This window comes from Lagopus leucura, unplaced genomic scaffold (genome assembly GCF_019238085.1).
Source record: "Lagopus leucura isolate 7727_CA_CO unplaced genomic scaffold, USGS_WTPT01 Super-Scaffold_100045, whole genome shotgun sequence".
NCBI lineage: Eukaryota > Metazoa > Chordata > Aves > Galliformes > Phasianidae > Lagopus > Lagopus leucura.
In genome coordinates, this window is record NW_024962292.1 from 2232784 (window position 1) to 2250237 (window position 17454).

General features: G+C 44.1%; 1 protein-coding gene across 1 annotated transcript in view; it reads right to left on the bottom strand.

Annotated features, from left to right (window-relative positions):
- Positions 1-314: 314 nt before the first annotated feature.
- Positions 315-17454, bottom strand: part of CDH4 (cadherin 4) — a 413304-nt gene continuing 396164 nt past the window's right edge. The window contains exons 10-16 of the mRNA XM_042884811.1: positions 14631-14884; positions 12435-12577; positions 8737-8970; positions 7725-7958; positions 3950-4089; positions 2698-2862; positions 315-1204 (exon numbers count right to left, since the gene is read on the bottom strand). Coding sequence (XP_042740745.1) covers positions 998-1204; positions 2698-2862; positions 3950-4089; positions 7725-7958; positions 8737-8970; positions 12435-12577; positions 14631-14884 — 1377 coding nt within the window. The 3' untranslated portion in view covers positions 315-997. The remainder of the gene's footprint in view (positions 1205-2697; positions 2863-3949; positions 4090-7724; positions 7959-8736; positions 8971-12434; positions 12578-14630; positions 14885-17454) is intronic.

Genomic DNA, 17454 nt, shown 5'->3' on the forward strand with positions numbered 1-17454 from the left:
AAAACACGCCGATAGCATAAAAACAAACAAGTGGGCCTTTGGTCAGTTCACGATTTACTTGTAGGGTGTAGGCAAGGGCTGTTGGAGAGTTCTGTCGCGATAACCAAAGGCTTTATCAATGCTATAGTTCTATGCAGCTACATTGAGTGTGACCAGGTTACAGCAGAGCCCCTAGTCGGTATTTTGCATCTGATAACACTGAGTTATATACAACATGATGACTGGTTCACCACCTGCTGAGGCTTAAAGATGGCTGTTAAGATTTCCACTCAAAACATAACCCCCCTCCCACCCCCCCAGCCTCTCCACCCCACTGTGAGTCACCCCCTTAAAAAAAAAAAAGAAAAAAAAAAAGAAAAAAAAGGCAAAAAAAGAAAAGAAACAATCTCCACAGTTCCTTTTTGTTAACTCCTTCCCAGATAGAACTGGCTTAGGGTCACAGGGAGTGCTGCCCAGGATGGTTGTGTGTTAGTTTTCATCACTCCTGAGATTGAAGGGAATCTGATACATGCACCAAAAGGCACTTTCAAATATATATATATATATATTTTAAAAACAGTGCTTCTGTTCTAAGAAATTCAAGTTAAGACAGAGTGCCTTTCACTCTCTTTAGTCATAAAGCAGATAAACGAGCAATATCCCAGCTGACATTAAAAACAAAAACCAGAACCAAAAAAAAAAAACCTGCAGCAGAGACAAGTGTTCATGCGAGACAGCTCAATATCCTAACAAAAAAAAAAAGAAATTGAAAATAAAAAAAAGGAAAAAAAAAAAAAAAAGAAACCTCCTAAATCACCACTAAAAATAACAATACAGTCAGCAGGGGATATTAATTAAAAAAGCTGCCACATCTGTACAGTTCTTGCTTCTGCATCGGCTCTTCTCGTTAATGTTGTCTGTGGGTTTGTTTTTAATTGTTTTTTTTTTTTTCTTTTTCTTTTCTTCTCTTTCTTCTATCTGTATTATTTTTTTTTTTCTTTAAATAAGTGAGGTCAGTTCAATCCTCCTCGCCTCCTCCATACATGTCCGCCAGCTTCTTGAAGCGCGGCCCCCAGTCGTTCAGGTAGTCGTAGTCCTGGTCCCCAGAACTGGAGGAGTTGAGGGAACTGACGGAGCCGGCGGTGGAGCCGCTGCCCTCGTAGTCAAAGACCAGCAGTGAGTCGTACGGGGGGGCTGTGGGGTCGTTGTCCGCCGCACGCAGGCCCTGGAGGGGTACAGGGATGTGTCAGTGTCTGCCATGGCAATGGGGAAGGGTGCAGGGAGGTGTGGGTGCAAAGCTAAGGGACTGCGGTCATAACACAAAGGATGGCTTTCCTGCTGCCCAGCACCAAGAAATGCGGAGTGGAATAGAGTTCTCTAGGCTCAGAGTAGGGAGATAGAGCACATCCTACTGCACAAAAAAACAGGGCATAAAGTCACAGAATTATTAAGGTAGGAAATCAGGTCATCTAGTCCAGCCACCAACCCGTGCCTGTGACCATTCTAGACCACGTCTCTCAGTGCCACATCCCCCTTTTCTTGAACACCTCCAGAGACGGTGACCCCACCACTCCCTGGGCAGCTGTGCCAATGCCTGACTGCTCTTTCAGAGAATAAATGTTTCCTAACATCCAACCTGGCTGTCCCATGGCACAACTTAAGGCTGTCACCTCTCATCCTATCGCTATTACCTGGGAGCAAAGGCTGATCCCCACCTCGCCCCAACCTCCTCACAGGAGCTGTAGGGAGTAATGGGGTCTCCTCTGAGCCTCCTCTTCTCCAACCCAGTTTCCACATATGCAAGAGAGAGCCTTCCTGTGCACAAATGTGTGTGAATGTGAGTGTGAAGGACAGGCAGGAGCAAAGGAAGAAGGAATTTTAAAGATGAGAGTGAGAAAAAAATACAGCAGAAAATTGATATAATAACAGAACTAAATCACTGTAACATTTATTTTTTTGACTCATGGAATGGATGGGTGTTTTTTTGTCTCAGAGGAAATAATGCATTGATTGGCTCGTAACCAGTCAATCGCTCATTTTAAAACTAAAAAATGAGATGAGAAATGCTAAATGAATTGATGTTTGTACAAGTAGGTAAAGGAGCCATAATCTAACATAAAATAAAGGAAGATCTGGTCGGAGATGAATGTCTGTGCTCTGCAAACTCTTTGAGGTCTAAACCGTACTAAGCTCACTAGAAGATGCAAACTGGTGAAATAATTACAAGTCCAGGAGCCACGAATGGTGTTCTGATGTTAGGCAAAGCATTTGTCTTCCTGGCCACACTGTGAGGGAACATCCAGCCAGTGTTTGTACTGACAGCAACTACATCACTCAGAGCAATGCAAAACAGGGCAGGATCAGGTCATAGAATCATTAATTCATCTCCAAATTTCTTGACCACCACCAGGGATGGTGACTCCAGCACTTCCCTGTTGCAATGCCTTCCTGAGTGCTGAGAAGCATGGCATTTTTGATATCCACAAACCAGAAATCCTGGGCTTTTTGTTTGTACTTTGGCTTTCTGTAGCAATGGTACCTTTCTTAGGCCAACTCCTGCTTCCTTTGCTCATGGGAATTGTTCCCCTGGTTCTAATTAGATGCCTTGTGTGAGGAATAGCATCTCTTGCTCATTAATACAGGCAGGAAAGCGGTGCACAGCTGGTGCGGGCTGCTTAAGCTTTTAATATGCGATACAGGACACCCTGAAGAAGATACCTCATTTATAAAGTCACCAATATCCCCAGGATGGGGGATTACTGGTCTTATAGGATACTGTGGCTCAGCACCGATCGGTCTCTCATCCACCCTTCGGACTCCAGGTGCCTTGTTCAGCACGTGATCCATGGTCTCTGGCTGCTGGAGCTGGCTTAAGTCGTAATCCTGTGACAAATGGAAAGGCAAGAAGTGAAACCAAGGGCTTTTCCTTCAGATACTTACTTTCCCGACATTGCAGGGACATACAGTGAAGCCAAAGGGTTTAATCCTTTCTCAGCTGAAGTTCAACGCCAGATCCCATCCCTGGGTATGTGGCATCTCTTATCCCTCTAAATTACAGGCGAACCTAACCTCGGAATAGCTCATAAAATTGACTTCCTAAGAGTGTATCTTAAAACATAAGTTAAATCAAATATTTAAATACTTTTTGAATATTTAACACAGTGTTGAAATCTTTGGGATAAAAAATAAGCTGTGGTTTGCATATGCATAGATGTGTGCATTACTTTTGGGTAAAATTCAGAATATAATAGAATGACAGAGTGTTGGTTGATGTGTTATTCCAATTACATTTGTACAGAAGTAAAAACATTAAAATATGTACTGCATTTATGCATGTAGGTCTTTTAAAGTAATTATGTTCTTTCTGCTTGTGGAAAATCCCAACAGAATAGGTTTCTTTCAAGGAATGAGAACCAGGTAATATTTCATTAAAAATGTATTCATGGAGGTAATGGTGTTTTGCTGCTCTTCCTCAGCTGTTATTTTTAACAAATCCTTTCTAAAATATTTAAGCCCACAGTGCGATTGCCTGAAAGCAGATACTCAGCTAGTTTGGATGTTTGTAACAGTACTTTGTTCTGCTGGTAAAACTATTCTTGTGCTCAGATGGGGATGATTGAATCTCCAGGAGCAATATTTATAAATAACTTGTCAGTGATGAGAAAAAAGAAACGTTACTTGCGAGGGCTTTTTTTTTGTTGAGTAAGAACTTTGCAAGTTTTGGGCAAAGTCCCTGACCCGGATCCCTGTTACGTGGTGCAGTCACACCATTTGCTTGAGCAACGCATCTGTGAGTGTCACAGGCCCTTCACTTCCATTAGGTGGGGATCAAACTGTGTCCTCAGCATGAAAAAGCTACCCAGACCTAAACAAGCAGAACACAACCCACAACAAGGAGTACAAAACCAGAAGGGATGGGGATTCTGCTGTTCTTGAGACAGATTGCATGGCTGCTCTTGGCCCCTCTCACCTGATCTTCTTCTCCACCGCCCTCCTCGTCGTACTTCAGGATGTTGTCCCTCACGTCATCCTCGGGGTCAATGAGGAGCTGCTTGGTGTGCCGCTCCTTCTCCCGGCGCTTCATCCACACCACAAACAGCAGCACCATGGCTGTAAGAGCAGAGGGGCTGGGTGAGCAGTGCTGCGTGGCAGAGTGCTGGCACCTCCTCACCCCTCACCTGCGCCAAGAACCTGTCCTGCTTCATGCAACCACGTGGAGAGGAACTCGATGCCACCGCTATAGCAGTAGTCCCATTTTACAAAGGCAAAGCTCACGCTGATGGTAAAGGCTAGTGGTGTTTCAAATCATCTCCCGTGCAAGAATCCTCTGCATGTGTCAGCATGTGCTGAGCAAATGTTGATTTCATTGCATATGGTGTGACTTACAATGTAGATTACGGACCACAGCGAGTTTAGGGGAGAAACTTCACTGGTTGTTAGTAAGAGGAATAGAATGTAATCCAATTGCATGTTCTCATTTGTAAGGGAGAGGTCAGTGGGAGCTGTGAATACTGTGACAGGCCTCCAATCCAAACAGTTCCTTAAGCACCATCACAGATGTTGATTGAGCTGATGTTTATCAGAAGTAAAATACACAATCAAAGGGAAAGCAAGAGGCAAGTGTGAAAACATCACCTTTCTGAAGAGATTTGGCCTAAATCCTGAATTTTTCTACAAAGAGCACAGAATAAAGGCAAAGGAGGGAGCTGCTGAGAAGCAACAGGTTCAGACAAATGAACAACACCTGTGCATGAGTGGTGTTCTGACAGCAGCACAGGCTGTGAGCCCTTGCTTGTTCTGCTGATCTGTCTACAGTTTGCAAAGGAAGTCTGCTTTGGGGAGGCTGAGTAATTCTGGGTCATGTAATCCAATTTAGGCTCATTCATATTCTTCTTTGGTAAGTGAGATAAGTTATCTGAACTTCTAAAATCACATCAGACAGCTTGTGATTTGGCACCTGTCAAAGGGGAGAAGGTGGGAACGTGTGGCACAGCTCCATCTCACTTGGGCTGACCTTAGCCATGCAGACAACAGAAAGCAAACCCAAGTGGGATGGACGATCCCAAGCTTTTGTTGTGTTTTTAGCTGCACAAGGAGAACAAACAGATGCTGTTTCCCACCAATGTGTTCTGCATGGCTTTCTTTGCCGTGCAGATCACAGGGCTGGGGGGGGCAGCCTCGCCAGCAGCTCCACTGCAGAGAGAGATGGGTCAGGAGGATGTGTGCTTTCTCTCCCAGCACCGAAGTGTTTATACCCAACAGGAATTCAGTGAAGTGAGCAGAAGAGGATGGACAACTAATTACTGCCATTGTGTGCCAATTGGCTGCCATCCTTTTCTGCTAGCTAACAGAATTGTTTTCAGATAGTGCTTATCCTGCATCTATTCAAGAGAGAAAAATGAAAAGGAAAGAAAACTAACTCTTATCTGCAATATACAACCTCAGCTGTTTAGCAGACTATTGAAGTCCTTTTCTCATCTTTCCTTTTCAAGTCTCTCACAACAAGATACCTGCCTAGTCCACAAAGACAATATTATAATGGTTACCACTTTTATTTTTTTCCTTTTCTTTTCTTTTCTTTTTTTTTTTTTTTAATGCTACTTTTTCATGCACTTGTGGAAAAAACTGTACCATTAACACCTTTACAGATACCTTGAAAAAAACCCAAGACCTTCAAAGTGTCAATAGTGGGTGTAGTGCACTCTCCTTCCTTTTATTCCCTCTGTAGAAATGGGAAGTGCTATTACTGCTGTTAGACCCATTTTCACTCTGCATGTAGTTTTTCTTGAAATCTATTGTCTTCAACTCTTCACAGTTTTTTATTGCGTTGCTCTTCTCCTAACTGTGTTATTTGTGCAGCGAATACATCAGGTATTAGGAAGGAGAAAAACCCTTTGAGCAAAGGTAAAGACAGAAACTTCCTTCACCTGAGCATCCTCTGATCCATCCCCTCGCTGCTTCTTTCTATTCAAGCCATCAAACTTTGACCCTCTGACTCTAAAATGGACAAATTGCGCACACAAAAAAATCCATCTGCCTTTTTGCAGGCTTTTGTTCAGAGGCCATGATATGAAATAAATACAAAGGAGGCAAAACACCAGAAGGATGTAGCAGAAAAACTCCGCTCATTGCAAATTACATTTCTCATCACTGATGCAGTGCTTTGCAGCTCTTGAAGATAAAAAAAAAAAGTCAATTAGAATTACAATGAATGTAAAAATAAGCTTTTGTAATAAAACCCGTAATTTAAAAAGGGATAATGTATCTGAAAATGAAAAGAGGAATCTCTTAAATCAAATGTCCTTCAGCTGACGTTAATTTCAGTCAATCGGATTTTCAACTGCTTAAACCGTATTTTAGCACTGGATTTAAAAGAGAGCAGCAGAAGGAAGTTGCGTGTTTTATCACCTCTGGGATCTGTGGTGCAAACTCTTCCTGTGTTCCCATCCTCTATGAATTCAGCATTAGGAGCCAATCTTCCATGGGGTGGTGAAGCCTGCAGGTGCTTGCAATCACAGCAAATGTGCGTCGTGAATGGACAGCATCAAAATTTCACTGCTGGGACCACGCGTCCAAGGAAAGTCAGAATGTGCACATCGTAGCTGTGCGTGGAGATGTTTGTGCCTGCTTGGATGTGCTGGACGAGGAACGGGGACGGCACAGCCAGTGGCTTTGCTGCTCCCTCTCCAAACTGACAGGGCAAATCAATTACATGGCCATATATTCCATTGCTGGCTCAGGAGGGTGGATATTTGCCCAGAGATGACCCACTCTCTTAATGTACCATATCATAACTGCATTAGGTGACATTTGTAGCATACGTTGCTCTGTCTGTTCTCTGTTTACACACATTGGGGGTAAAAATTAAATGTGATTTAGCACCATAATTCCCATTAGCTTTAATGGGAGCCCCATGGTTTCATCCTGTGTTTCTTGATGAATATTTACCTCATTGTTCATTTCGGCACTCATTTTTATCTATCCCTACTGTGCCAACTCCTGCTTGAAGTTATAATGATATCATTTTTATTTTAAAATGTGTGCACACATGGTTGTTGGCAACACTCACGAAAATCCAGGACTAATGGCATTGCTGGGCAATTGAGATGGCTGTGGCTCTGTGTTATCTTACATCACCCCCAGCCTGAGTGCTCCCCCAAACTGGAGGTCCTTCCTCTGCAAACACTCCAAACTGACCTTGGTTCTCCAGTCCATTGCAATTTTACAAACAATGAGATTAACTACCATTGCTTTTTTCTCTTTGGATTGCAAATTGCAGCTGTGCACTGGATCTGTCAGGGACCAGACAGACTCATAACCAGTGCATCTGGAACTGGAAACCAGTACATCTACAGCCACACAGGGACAGGCGGTGACCCCAGAGCTGTGGAGCACTCTGCTATAGGATTTGAGACAAGTCATCCAATCACTTTTCTGTGAAACATGGAGAATCATATCATACTCATGACCTACAGGATGTTGACAGATATAATGAATATTTGTAAAGCTACTGGAAGCCTTAAAAAGGAACATCTGAAGTGTGCAGCCCATGCTTGCCCTGCTGACATTGCAGTAAAGAAGATTTGGCACACACGCCAGTCACCACCCACAGCCCAAAGCTCCCGGCTCAGTCCTTTGCACAGAGCTTCTATGGCTCATTAGGAAATAAAGCATTTAATGAGACAAACGGGAGCTTGGTGGGAACTGTGACATCCCTCGGTGGTGTCACCCCCTGCGGTACTCACTTAGTAAGATAATGATGCAGATCAGGATGGCGATGATGGCTCCCGTGCCCAGTCCTGCAGCAGCCACCGCCCCGATGGTGGTGCAGTCACCATTCTCGTCACACGGGCACACCTTCACTTTGATGATGGACGTGTTGTACAGGGGGGGGTTTCCTGAGTCCGTCACGATGATTGGCACATCGTACACACCAGCTTCCAGGTACATGATCCGTAAACTAAGCTGGGCGTAATCACCTGGAGAGACCGAGGCAGACAAATGTGTGGTAGACACGGATGGCCATGGTTCACAAAGCCATGCCCACCCTCCTTGGGGGATTTGGAAAGCCCAAACCCCATCCCTGACTTGCTCAGTTGCGTTAATCCTTCTCAAGTTCCCTCCCACTGGGTACCAGAGTTGTGGGGCTGAGCCTCAAACTACACAGGCACAGGCCTCTCAGTGTCGGGGATCAGGTCTGAAGGCAAAATCAGCCTTTGGGTTCCATGATGTTTTCAATCCTCTGCTGAAACTACCACTGATCAGAGGAGCAATTAGGGCCAATTGTGGTTGCATGCTGCAATGTAAAAATCCTTCACATACTGGTAATCTTCACACTTACCTAGCCCTCCTGGTTCTATGGTAAATTAAAAGGCTTCCTTTATGCAATTATGGTCAGATAAATGAACATTGATCCTGATTGTGGCTTATGACAATTACACTGGAACATAAGGAAGACTGATAATAGCTTTTTTCCCCTTGGCCATTATGGATGATTTATACTCTGTTCAGTACTGATAACCATTCATAATTATGAACTGCATTAAAAAAAGCCAAGTGCCAAGGCTCTTAGAGTTATGCTGCAGGTCTGATACAAATCATTTCTGATTAACTATCTTGTCTATAATGTCAGCCATAATGTGCTTTAAAAAATAAAAATCAGATAAAAAAGTCGGAAAGTTTGGAAGTTTGAAACTGCACGTGGCCTCATTAGTGAATCAGAGCCCAAATGTCCTTAGGATTGCCTGCCCCATTTACCATTCAGTCGTGTTATGGTCCAGTTCTTCCTCACCGCAGATGGCACACTTGGCAGCTCGAAGACAAAGGGCCCAACGTTTGGATCGATGTCAGCATCTGCGGCTGTGATATTGATGACATTCAGGTTCGGCTTTTCACAGATCTGTGCTTCCTTTGGCAGGAGCTCAGGAGCATTATCGTTGATGTCGATTAGGTAGATCTGCAGCGTGCCAGTGCCGCTGGCCGGGGGTATACCTGAACCGAACAAGAACCGATGCCCATCACTTGGGAAGCAGAAGATATGATACTGTGGACCATCCCCACTCTGCCTCCCAATTTCAATAAACCAGGATTTTCTCCCTCCCTCCTTGGACCTTACTAGGGACATACTGCATATTCACGGTCCCTTGCTTTAAGAGGCATTATTAAAACTTCCCCAAGCCTCATAATGGTGCTGTTTTTCACTCCTGCAGAATGTGGAGGTTCAGCTCTGCAGATTTGTAGCCTACAGCAATATCTTTAGTCAAATTCTAAAAATACAAGGAGGTGATGCCAGGCTGTTAGTACAAATTCTGGTAACTGCTGTTTTGAAGAGAAAAAACCATCTGAAAAGACAGCTAAAAGGAGGAAGAAGAGGGCTTGGAAGGAAAACATGGAAGGAAAAAATAAATAAACGGAGTAATCCTTTGGCTAGTATTTACTGTAGCACCAGCTAGCCAGTTTGTAGATTTGTAGACTATTACACTGCTCCAAAGAAAGCCCAACTCTATAACCCAGTCCACAGTCAATTCAAGCTTGAGTGAAAGGTCCTTGCTCAAAGCCTACAGCGAGAGCCAATCATTACCAAATGTGAGGGGCTGCTCCTAATTGACGGCAGCAACAGTATGTTCCAGTGTACAGTTCTTCAGCCTCTCCCATTTGTCCCAGCTATCAGAGGTGCCACAGCACTGCAGCCTTGGTCCTCCAGCCTCTTGCTGTCTGACTGTGACCCAGCTACATAAAGTGATGCCCTGCCTAGCAGGAAGGACCAGCTGCTCCAGAAATAGTGTGATATTTTTAAGTTCTATCCCCATGCACACATCCAACAGCTCTGCTCAGGATTGCCCACTGCTTCCCTTCTCAGGTAGCTTTGCTTCAGCAATTCTTTATTAAGTTTAAATTCTGGATACAAAGCTACACAAACCTTGCCCTCACTAGCATTTCAGGTGTTGCTTCCACGGGCTCTCCTGCCTATATTCTTTCCAATTTATGCTTCTTTTTTTTTTAAGGGAACCTTGAACTCTAGAGGAGCCTTGGAAATTCTTTCATGATTCCTACATAAGTTCTTCAATGATTGGTCTCACCCTTTCAGCTTGTAGGCACTGGGTAGCTCCCCCTCTAAAACCATGTCTTTGATCAGCGAAAGTTTCTGGAGACACAGATAGCTCATCAGGATTCCAGCACTGAACATGAAAATAGAATTCTGGGACCAAGCAAAGTGGTTGTGCTGTCCTCATGTCACCTATTTTCTGGGATGAATGCAGGGTCTACACTCGTCCACAACTTCTGAGATAGGCTGAATGCAAACCAGCTGCCTGAGGGACACTGCCTCCCATGCTGCTGAAACAATCTGCAATTGCTTCATGAACAAATGCAGTTTGGTGTGGGTATCGGGGTGTTACTGTGCTCAGGTTCCTGGTATTTTTGGTTCTTTGTGCACCTGAGTGCAGTTTAGCAGAAGGCTCAGGAAAAATGGAAATTGAAATGTTCGTATCTGAGTATTGCAAACCATGCAACATTTCACGTAATTTCAGCAGTCTTATGTGGAGAAAGCAGAGGTGTGCACAGAGCAGGTGATGCACTACAAGGGATCTTCAGACTTTACACCCAGGAGATGTAAACTAGCACAGCACAACTGACTTCAGTGGAGATGGATCCATTGCCCGGAGCTAAGATTGAAATAGCAATAAGAGTATTAAAAAAAAGAAAAAGAAAAAGAGGGGAACGTGCAACTGCTGCACCAACATTTAACTGTTGTATTCCAACGGATATTTGGCTAAACTACTTCTTTATAATATATTGAAAATAGCAAAAAGAAATTAAGGAAATGAGATGCTTCTGCTTCAAGAAAGAAAGAGAAATCCCCACCAAAAAACCCCATCCCGGAGGCAGAGTACGTGATACCAGAGAAGGTGGAACTTGGGGGAAATATGAAGAGCCTATTAGTCTAGATGAAAATTTTGATGTTATCCTAAGCACTCTAGACAGAATTTTAAATAAGTTGTTGCTTTATGTGCATTTTAACATCTGCAATATACCAGTGATAGATTAATTTTTCAGAATAGAGAGATTTATCTAGGTCCTCACTTTCTGAGCTTCTGAATGATGGATGTGGAGAGGTTCTGATGCATTGCAGCATCAGCACCAAAGCCAAGAGAAAGGGTTAACTTCAGATCATGTTGTGCTAAGTGACCTGGATTTGCAAGGTCAGATGGAGAGGATTAGTTTGATGGGTTCATGCTGTACCACTGCTTCTGAGTATAGCCTTAGCCAGCTCATTTGATTCATTTTGCCCTGGGAATCTTGCAGATAAATGCTGCTAGAACTCCTTGCGTTGTTTTGGATTTCACTGCCCTGGCTGCCTTCACAGAGGGGAAGCTGGGATGCGTCAGTGCAGGTGGCCCTACCACTGATGGCACAAAGCAGGGGCAAAATTGGCTGCATGGTACTTCTGCTTAGCATTCAAAATTTTCAAGTCTGTCTTGTCCCTGTGATCCAGGATGCAATGACTGAAGTGAAACTGGAAAACCCACAGCAAGCAAGTTTTCCTTAGCCCTGCAAGCATCACCATATCTACTTATGACAGACATGGCACCGTTCAGCCTAAGGGACAAGAAGAGCTAACAGAGAAAGCATCCTGAGAGCACCTACCGTGTCTAAGCAATATACCAAGTCTCAACTGAATTCTGTTGCTCAGGTTTGGTGTGAGCATCCAGCACCCCACAGGGGAAAGGTGAGGATGGGAGAGGAGAAGAAGACTTTTGCTTGCCCAGGAAAGCTGCAGTAGCAGCAACTGAACTGACCTAGAGTGAGTCTGGCACTGAGGTTCACAGTGCTAATTTGGCTGAAAGCACCGTGTGATCTTTAATGAGTAGAGGAGGGCAAGCCTTGATTTCTCTATAAGAAGATCTGTGCTGGCTTCAATAACTCTGATAATAAAGTACACCAGGATCCAGATGCTCTGATGGTGGCTGGACATCTCAGAAATCACAATGGACAGAGATTAGCTCTGATGATGGACAGACACCTTTCATGAAGGCCATCGCAATTCAATTGAGTTTTAATACCCTCCTGCCATCCCCTGCAATTATTTCTGCTTTCCTGATGGAAGACTTCCTGGATGCTCTGATCAGTGCCTTTGGGACAATTACCAGGACCGGTGTGTTCAGCAGCCCTTGGAGATCACATCCCTTTGATATTTTTTTAAGTTCAGGCTACACCGCTACAGTGAACTCCCCAAATCGATTTTCCATTTGCCCTCCCTTTCCCTTAATAACACTCTCTGTATACTGTGCACATTTAATTTACTCCAGCAATTTCCCATCCCACTTTCACATTTTTGACCATAAAAACCTGGGAAAAAGATAACTTATACTGACAACTCTGTCAGGGCATCATTTCTCTTAATGCATCACATTAGAGTCTTATTGAAGCATGAACAATGTGAAGCCTGGGCTCACCATTGTCAGCCGCCAAGAATGTGGCCTCGTAGACATTATTCTTAATGTAGTCTGACTCTCGATCAAGGACAGCAGCAGTAGTGATCTGACCATTTGTGGCATTAATGTTCAGCCAGTTTGCAGGATCTGACAGCTTAGAGTATCTACAGAGAAAGGAAATAAATACATGGCAGTCTTTTCACTGACATACCCTTAATATTGCTTGAAATAAGGTTTTTCTGGACTCCTGACCCATGATTCAAAGGACCTTTGGATAAGCGGTTTTGTTTACAAACAAAATACTAATTGAGCAGCTGGTTTTTGACCTCTACAATTATTCAATTTTTCTATTTCTTCCCTTTTAAAATTTTTTTTTTCTTTTCCCATTAAATGCCACTTACACATTGGCTTTCTGCTACTGGGAGCACCTTAGCCCAAGGATTCTGCAGCCAAGAGGAAATGGGGTATGCAATGACCACTGCATGCGTATGCCTGATCTGGGGGCAGATTTCTGCTCTCTCCTGTTATGTTGCCCTAAACTAGCTCATGCTTAGACAGATTCCTGAGTATTAGGTCAACTCATCCCCAGTCTGTTCCGGTCTTATACGGCCAGCTATGAACATGGTTTGCTCTGGGCAAAGGTTTTCCATGTTCTCCAGACTTTTTCTGCTTGTTTTCTTGCTTCTATCCTTTTCATGGCTACAGATTTCTGCCTCTGTTTTTTAGAGCTTGAGTTGTGGTTAAACTGTAAGCTAATAAATGGCCATGCTATAAAACACTGAAATGAGCAAACAAAAGCTGAGCTTATTTCATGGGGGCTCAGACCTGCTGACAGCTTGATATCAATTTCTTTTTTTTTTTTTTTTGTCTTGAAATACACAAACAGGAGAACTTCTGGCTGCTGGTGAATATTCCTTTCCAGAAATGGGCTGCCTGAAGCTGAAGCTCAAAGCAAAACTTGAGCTGTGTGAATCCATGTGAGCAGAAAAGCAATGCCACAGTTTCACAAGCCTCTGCCAAAGGAAAGAATTACATTTTATGGAGCTAGACCCTTTGGGATGTTTTCATTTCTTTTTAATATCATTGCTGTGTGTCTCTTTCCCTTGCACAGCTAAATGACCAGGGATCCAGCCCGGCCTTATGAATGTGTCTGTGGCTAATGAGGATAACCTGAGGTGTGACATTGGCCATGCCAAGCTGTGCCTGCATGGAGATGCTCCCGCTTCCTTATCTCACTTCTATAAAACCTCACTTTATTAAAGACTATTTGAGAACAGTGTGCAAGGCTACAGCAGATGGATCAGCTTTCTGAGAACTGCTCACCATGGATTCATAAGCTTAGCTTTTAGAGTATCTTTTTTTCCTAATTTACCTTTGTCAGTGGTGAAGGAAGAAAAGATACCTTTGCATGGCTACAGGACCGTGACAACACCTCACTGCTTCATTGGCATCAGGCTACCCTGAAGAAAAGGCAGTAAGAGAGATTGTACCTGTGCTGGGAAGCAAAGTGCTCTGAGATTCACAGAATGTGTGACCTGGGAGCCCCAGGGAAAAGTACTTTCGATGTTCTTATTTACAGCAAGCCTTACAAACCCTGCACAGGCACTGTGTGACCACATGAAGGGCTCAGCAGACCCAGTCCTCCCCCAAGAAATGGCAGATGTTGTTTCTGGGGATGAAAGCATTCAGCCACAAACAAACTGCTCTCTGCTCTGAAGAACCAGCCTTGCTACGCATGTCAGGGAAACAAAGGCCCTTCCAAGGCCAATATTTCAAAATGAACAGAAGAAAAACTGGCTTGTGAGTTTGGAGGGCCTCTCCCCTTAGCAGGTGCAATACCTGTCTAAAGACAGCAAGAACAAGGCAGTGAATAAACAATCATTCTCTAGACCAGACAGTGCTGCGCCAGGTGAAATACTGCACACTCCTCCTGACACAAAATGTCAGCACTGATGGAGGTTTATGCGGCCTCTGCTGTGGTCACACAGAGTGCTTGTGCTTTGCCAAAAACACCACAGTCCTTACAGACTGGTAGCAAAAAAGAAAATTCTGTGGGATTTACCAGCTCTGGTAAATCTGTAAGCACCCAACAGAGGCTGCAAGAACCCACCAGGTCTTGCACTGCTACCACATCTGTTAAATCATAAATTAGACATCAGCTGCTGCTGAAATTCCCCACGCAGACCCGAGCTCCAACCTTACTGCCTGCTCACCCACCTTACTGCCTGCTGCATGAAGCGATCAGGATCTACAGCTGAAAAGGTCGTGAGGACAGTCCCTGTGGGCACACCTTCCTCCAGCCTGATCAGCTTGTGGTTCGTTGGGAAATACGGCGCTTCGTTGACGTCCGTAACTGAAATGGTGACTCCTGCTGTCGACTGGAAGGACATCTGGATTCCGCTGGCCAGGGGTGCTTGGTTGGATACCATCACTGTCAGCATGAATGCTCTGTTCATCTCATAGTCGACTGCCTGAAACAAACAAGCAAGCAAGAATAGATCCAAGCAAGGAATAAATCCTACCTTCTGGCTGAAAGCTGCAAGATCTAGAAGACAGATGATATGAAAGTCTTTGCCTCATCTCATTTCCTTCTGAGCACAGTCCTTCTGAAGGGGTAAATCCAGACCGGCTTCTGTCCAGCAAGGATTTGGTCTTCCAGTATTTCGAGGGCCAAATAGTTAAAAAAACACAAAGTAAAAATTGCAGCTGCCAGGGAGGATTTGCCCTGTATTTGCTTCCAATGCTAAGCAGTTTCCAAACCAGAAACTGCCAGTGTTAGTTTAGCATTGAATGAACAAACCCACCAAGGGTTTGCTGTAAATGCAACAGGCATGGCCTGCTCAGAACCGTTCTATTTGCACTCACAGCTGCTGACTGAGTAACCAGGGCAGCCTGTATGGATCCATGAGCCTGAAGTGCTCTCACTTTTCCTCTTTAGTAACATCATAAGCAAAGGTTCAGCCTCAAGGAACAGCACCTGGTCAGCTCTGGAGGTTGGTTGTCTCTGTGCTTGCACAGATCTTTCTTGGGTGGTCATAGATCTCTGCATACATGCATGTGAAGATGCTGTGTCTGAGGAGCCAGAAGGAGTGAAGAGTACAACTGGCCAAACAGCAGCAATATAATAGTTTCCTATCCATCCCACTAATTATTATGAGGGAAGTTGCTAATCATCTGCCAGGGAGTCTTGAGTTATGCAAGATCACACCTCTGTTTGTTAAACAATGCTGCAATGTATGAATGTAGAAGCGTAACCATTCTTGCTCACAGCTCAGTGCTGAGTTGCATGGTGTACAACGCCACAGCTCCAGTGACTTTGGTATAGCCATACAGATTTACATCAACCAGAGTTGGCTTCTGTAATCTCTTTAAAATACAGCATTGTCAGGAAAGAAATCAAATCAGAGGAGACTACAACAGAGAAACAAATTTCAGGGGCAAAAGGTAAAAGAGTGGAATTTCTATTCAATTGAAGTGCAAATGCTCTACTGCTAAATGGTTTCCTGACAGGCAGGGCCAACATTTAATAAATAAAAGGAAGTACAAAGATTCCCAGTACACCCACTGGCATTGACTCACCAACTTCTGCCGCATTCAAAATAGATGGATGGTAAAAGTTCTCACTTAAACACTATTTGAGGCTTCAAAACAATTTGACTAATACATTTCCTCAATTCCTTACATGCACCTATAATTCATGTTCCTTCATTCTCTACTTTTTCACGTGCTGCCTGTTTGCTAGCCTTGTCATGGACAGGAGCACCCAGTCCCTGCAGGAGCTCCCAGTGCTGGGGGCAGCTCTGAGCAGCACTGGGGGCTGATGCAGGAATGAGTTCCTTGTTTGATGGTGCACTGGACGTACATTGACTGCACACAGACCTATTGGATGTAGGTTGTTTAAATCTTTTTTATATTTTTTCCTTAAGATCTGTTAAGCTGCTCATTCACCTGCTGTGTTTCTTTCCTGGGAGCTCCAAAACCAGGGATGCAAAAACACAGCACAGGGACAGGATTCACCCCACAACACCCACCCCACAGGTTGTCCCAGAGTCACCTTTTTGTCTCTGAAACACCTGCCTGCAGTTCCTGCATGTTCCCCTCCTTCACGAGCACCTCCTGCCCAGAAGCAGCAGAGTGAAACCAAGGGCTTGCCACGTGTCCCTCTTTACTCAAGGTACTTTTAACTAAAGAGAACAAATTTGCCTTATGTTATTGTTGAAGCAAATAATAACTGCAGCTTCAGAAGCATCCCCATTATAAATTCACAGCTCTGATCCATGCAGAGTTTATAATAACGTTTCACTCAGCCAGCTGCCACAGGGCAGCCACTGCTGCTCCTGGAGATTGTCTCCAGACTCTGCGATGTCTCAGCTGTGTGAGAAGTTACTCTCTCTCCTTGATCAAGGCTTCCTTTGAAGATTAGGGTCTAGTTATGGAAATGGTTTGGAAAAGACATGAACAGAAAAAGGAAATGTTATGTTTTTGGTGACCGGACTGGAGCGGCAGATGCAGCTTTGCTGAGAGCAGCTGCAGAATGGCCATTGTGAGCTCCATTTGAACTCCGAAGGGCTTCTGGTTTGGATTCTCTACAACATCCCCTTCTCTGCACTGTCTGTGATTGCTATAGCCCAGATGCAAACCTCTTTCCTTGCAGCGGTGGGGAGTTATGTACAACAAGCCTAAAGAGTCACATGAAAAATCCAGCTGTGTAGGGTCTGTACATAAAAGGTTCATTACTTGAATTAATTTGTTACCTGTGTTTTCAACCTATACCAGGGATTAAACCAGCAAAAGCCTGCTCTTGCACTATGAAGAACAAGTGCTAACTGGCCACCCAGTCTGGTGCTCATACATTCCCCTAACCTTTAAGCATATTCATTTATTAACCAAGAACAAAATATTTCAAAGAAAGTGGAATCCTAAGAGCCTTCCCTTCTTCACCATGAAAATTTAATCACAAGAAATTTCACTCGTTCTCCTTGCTGAAAATACACCAAAAAGCCTCGCAGGCTTGATAAGGGTAAGCAACTCAGGGCACCCA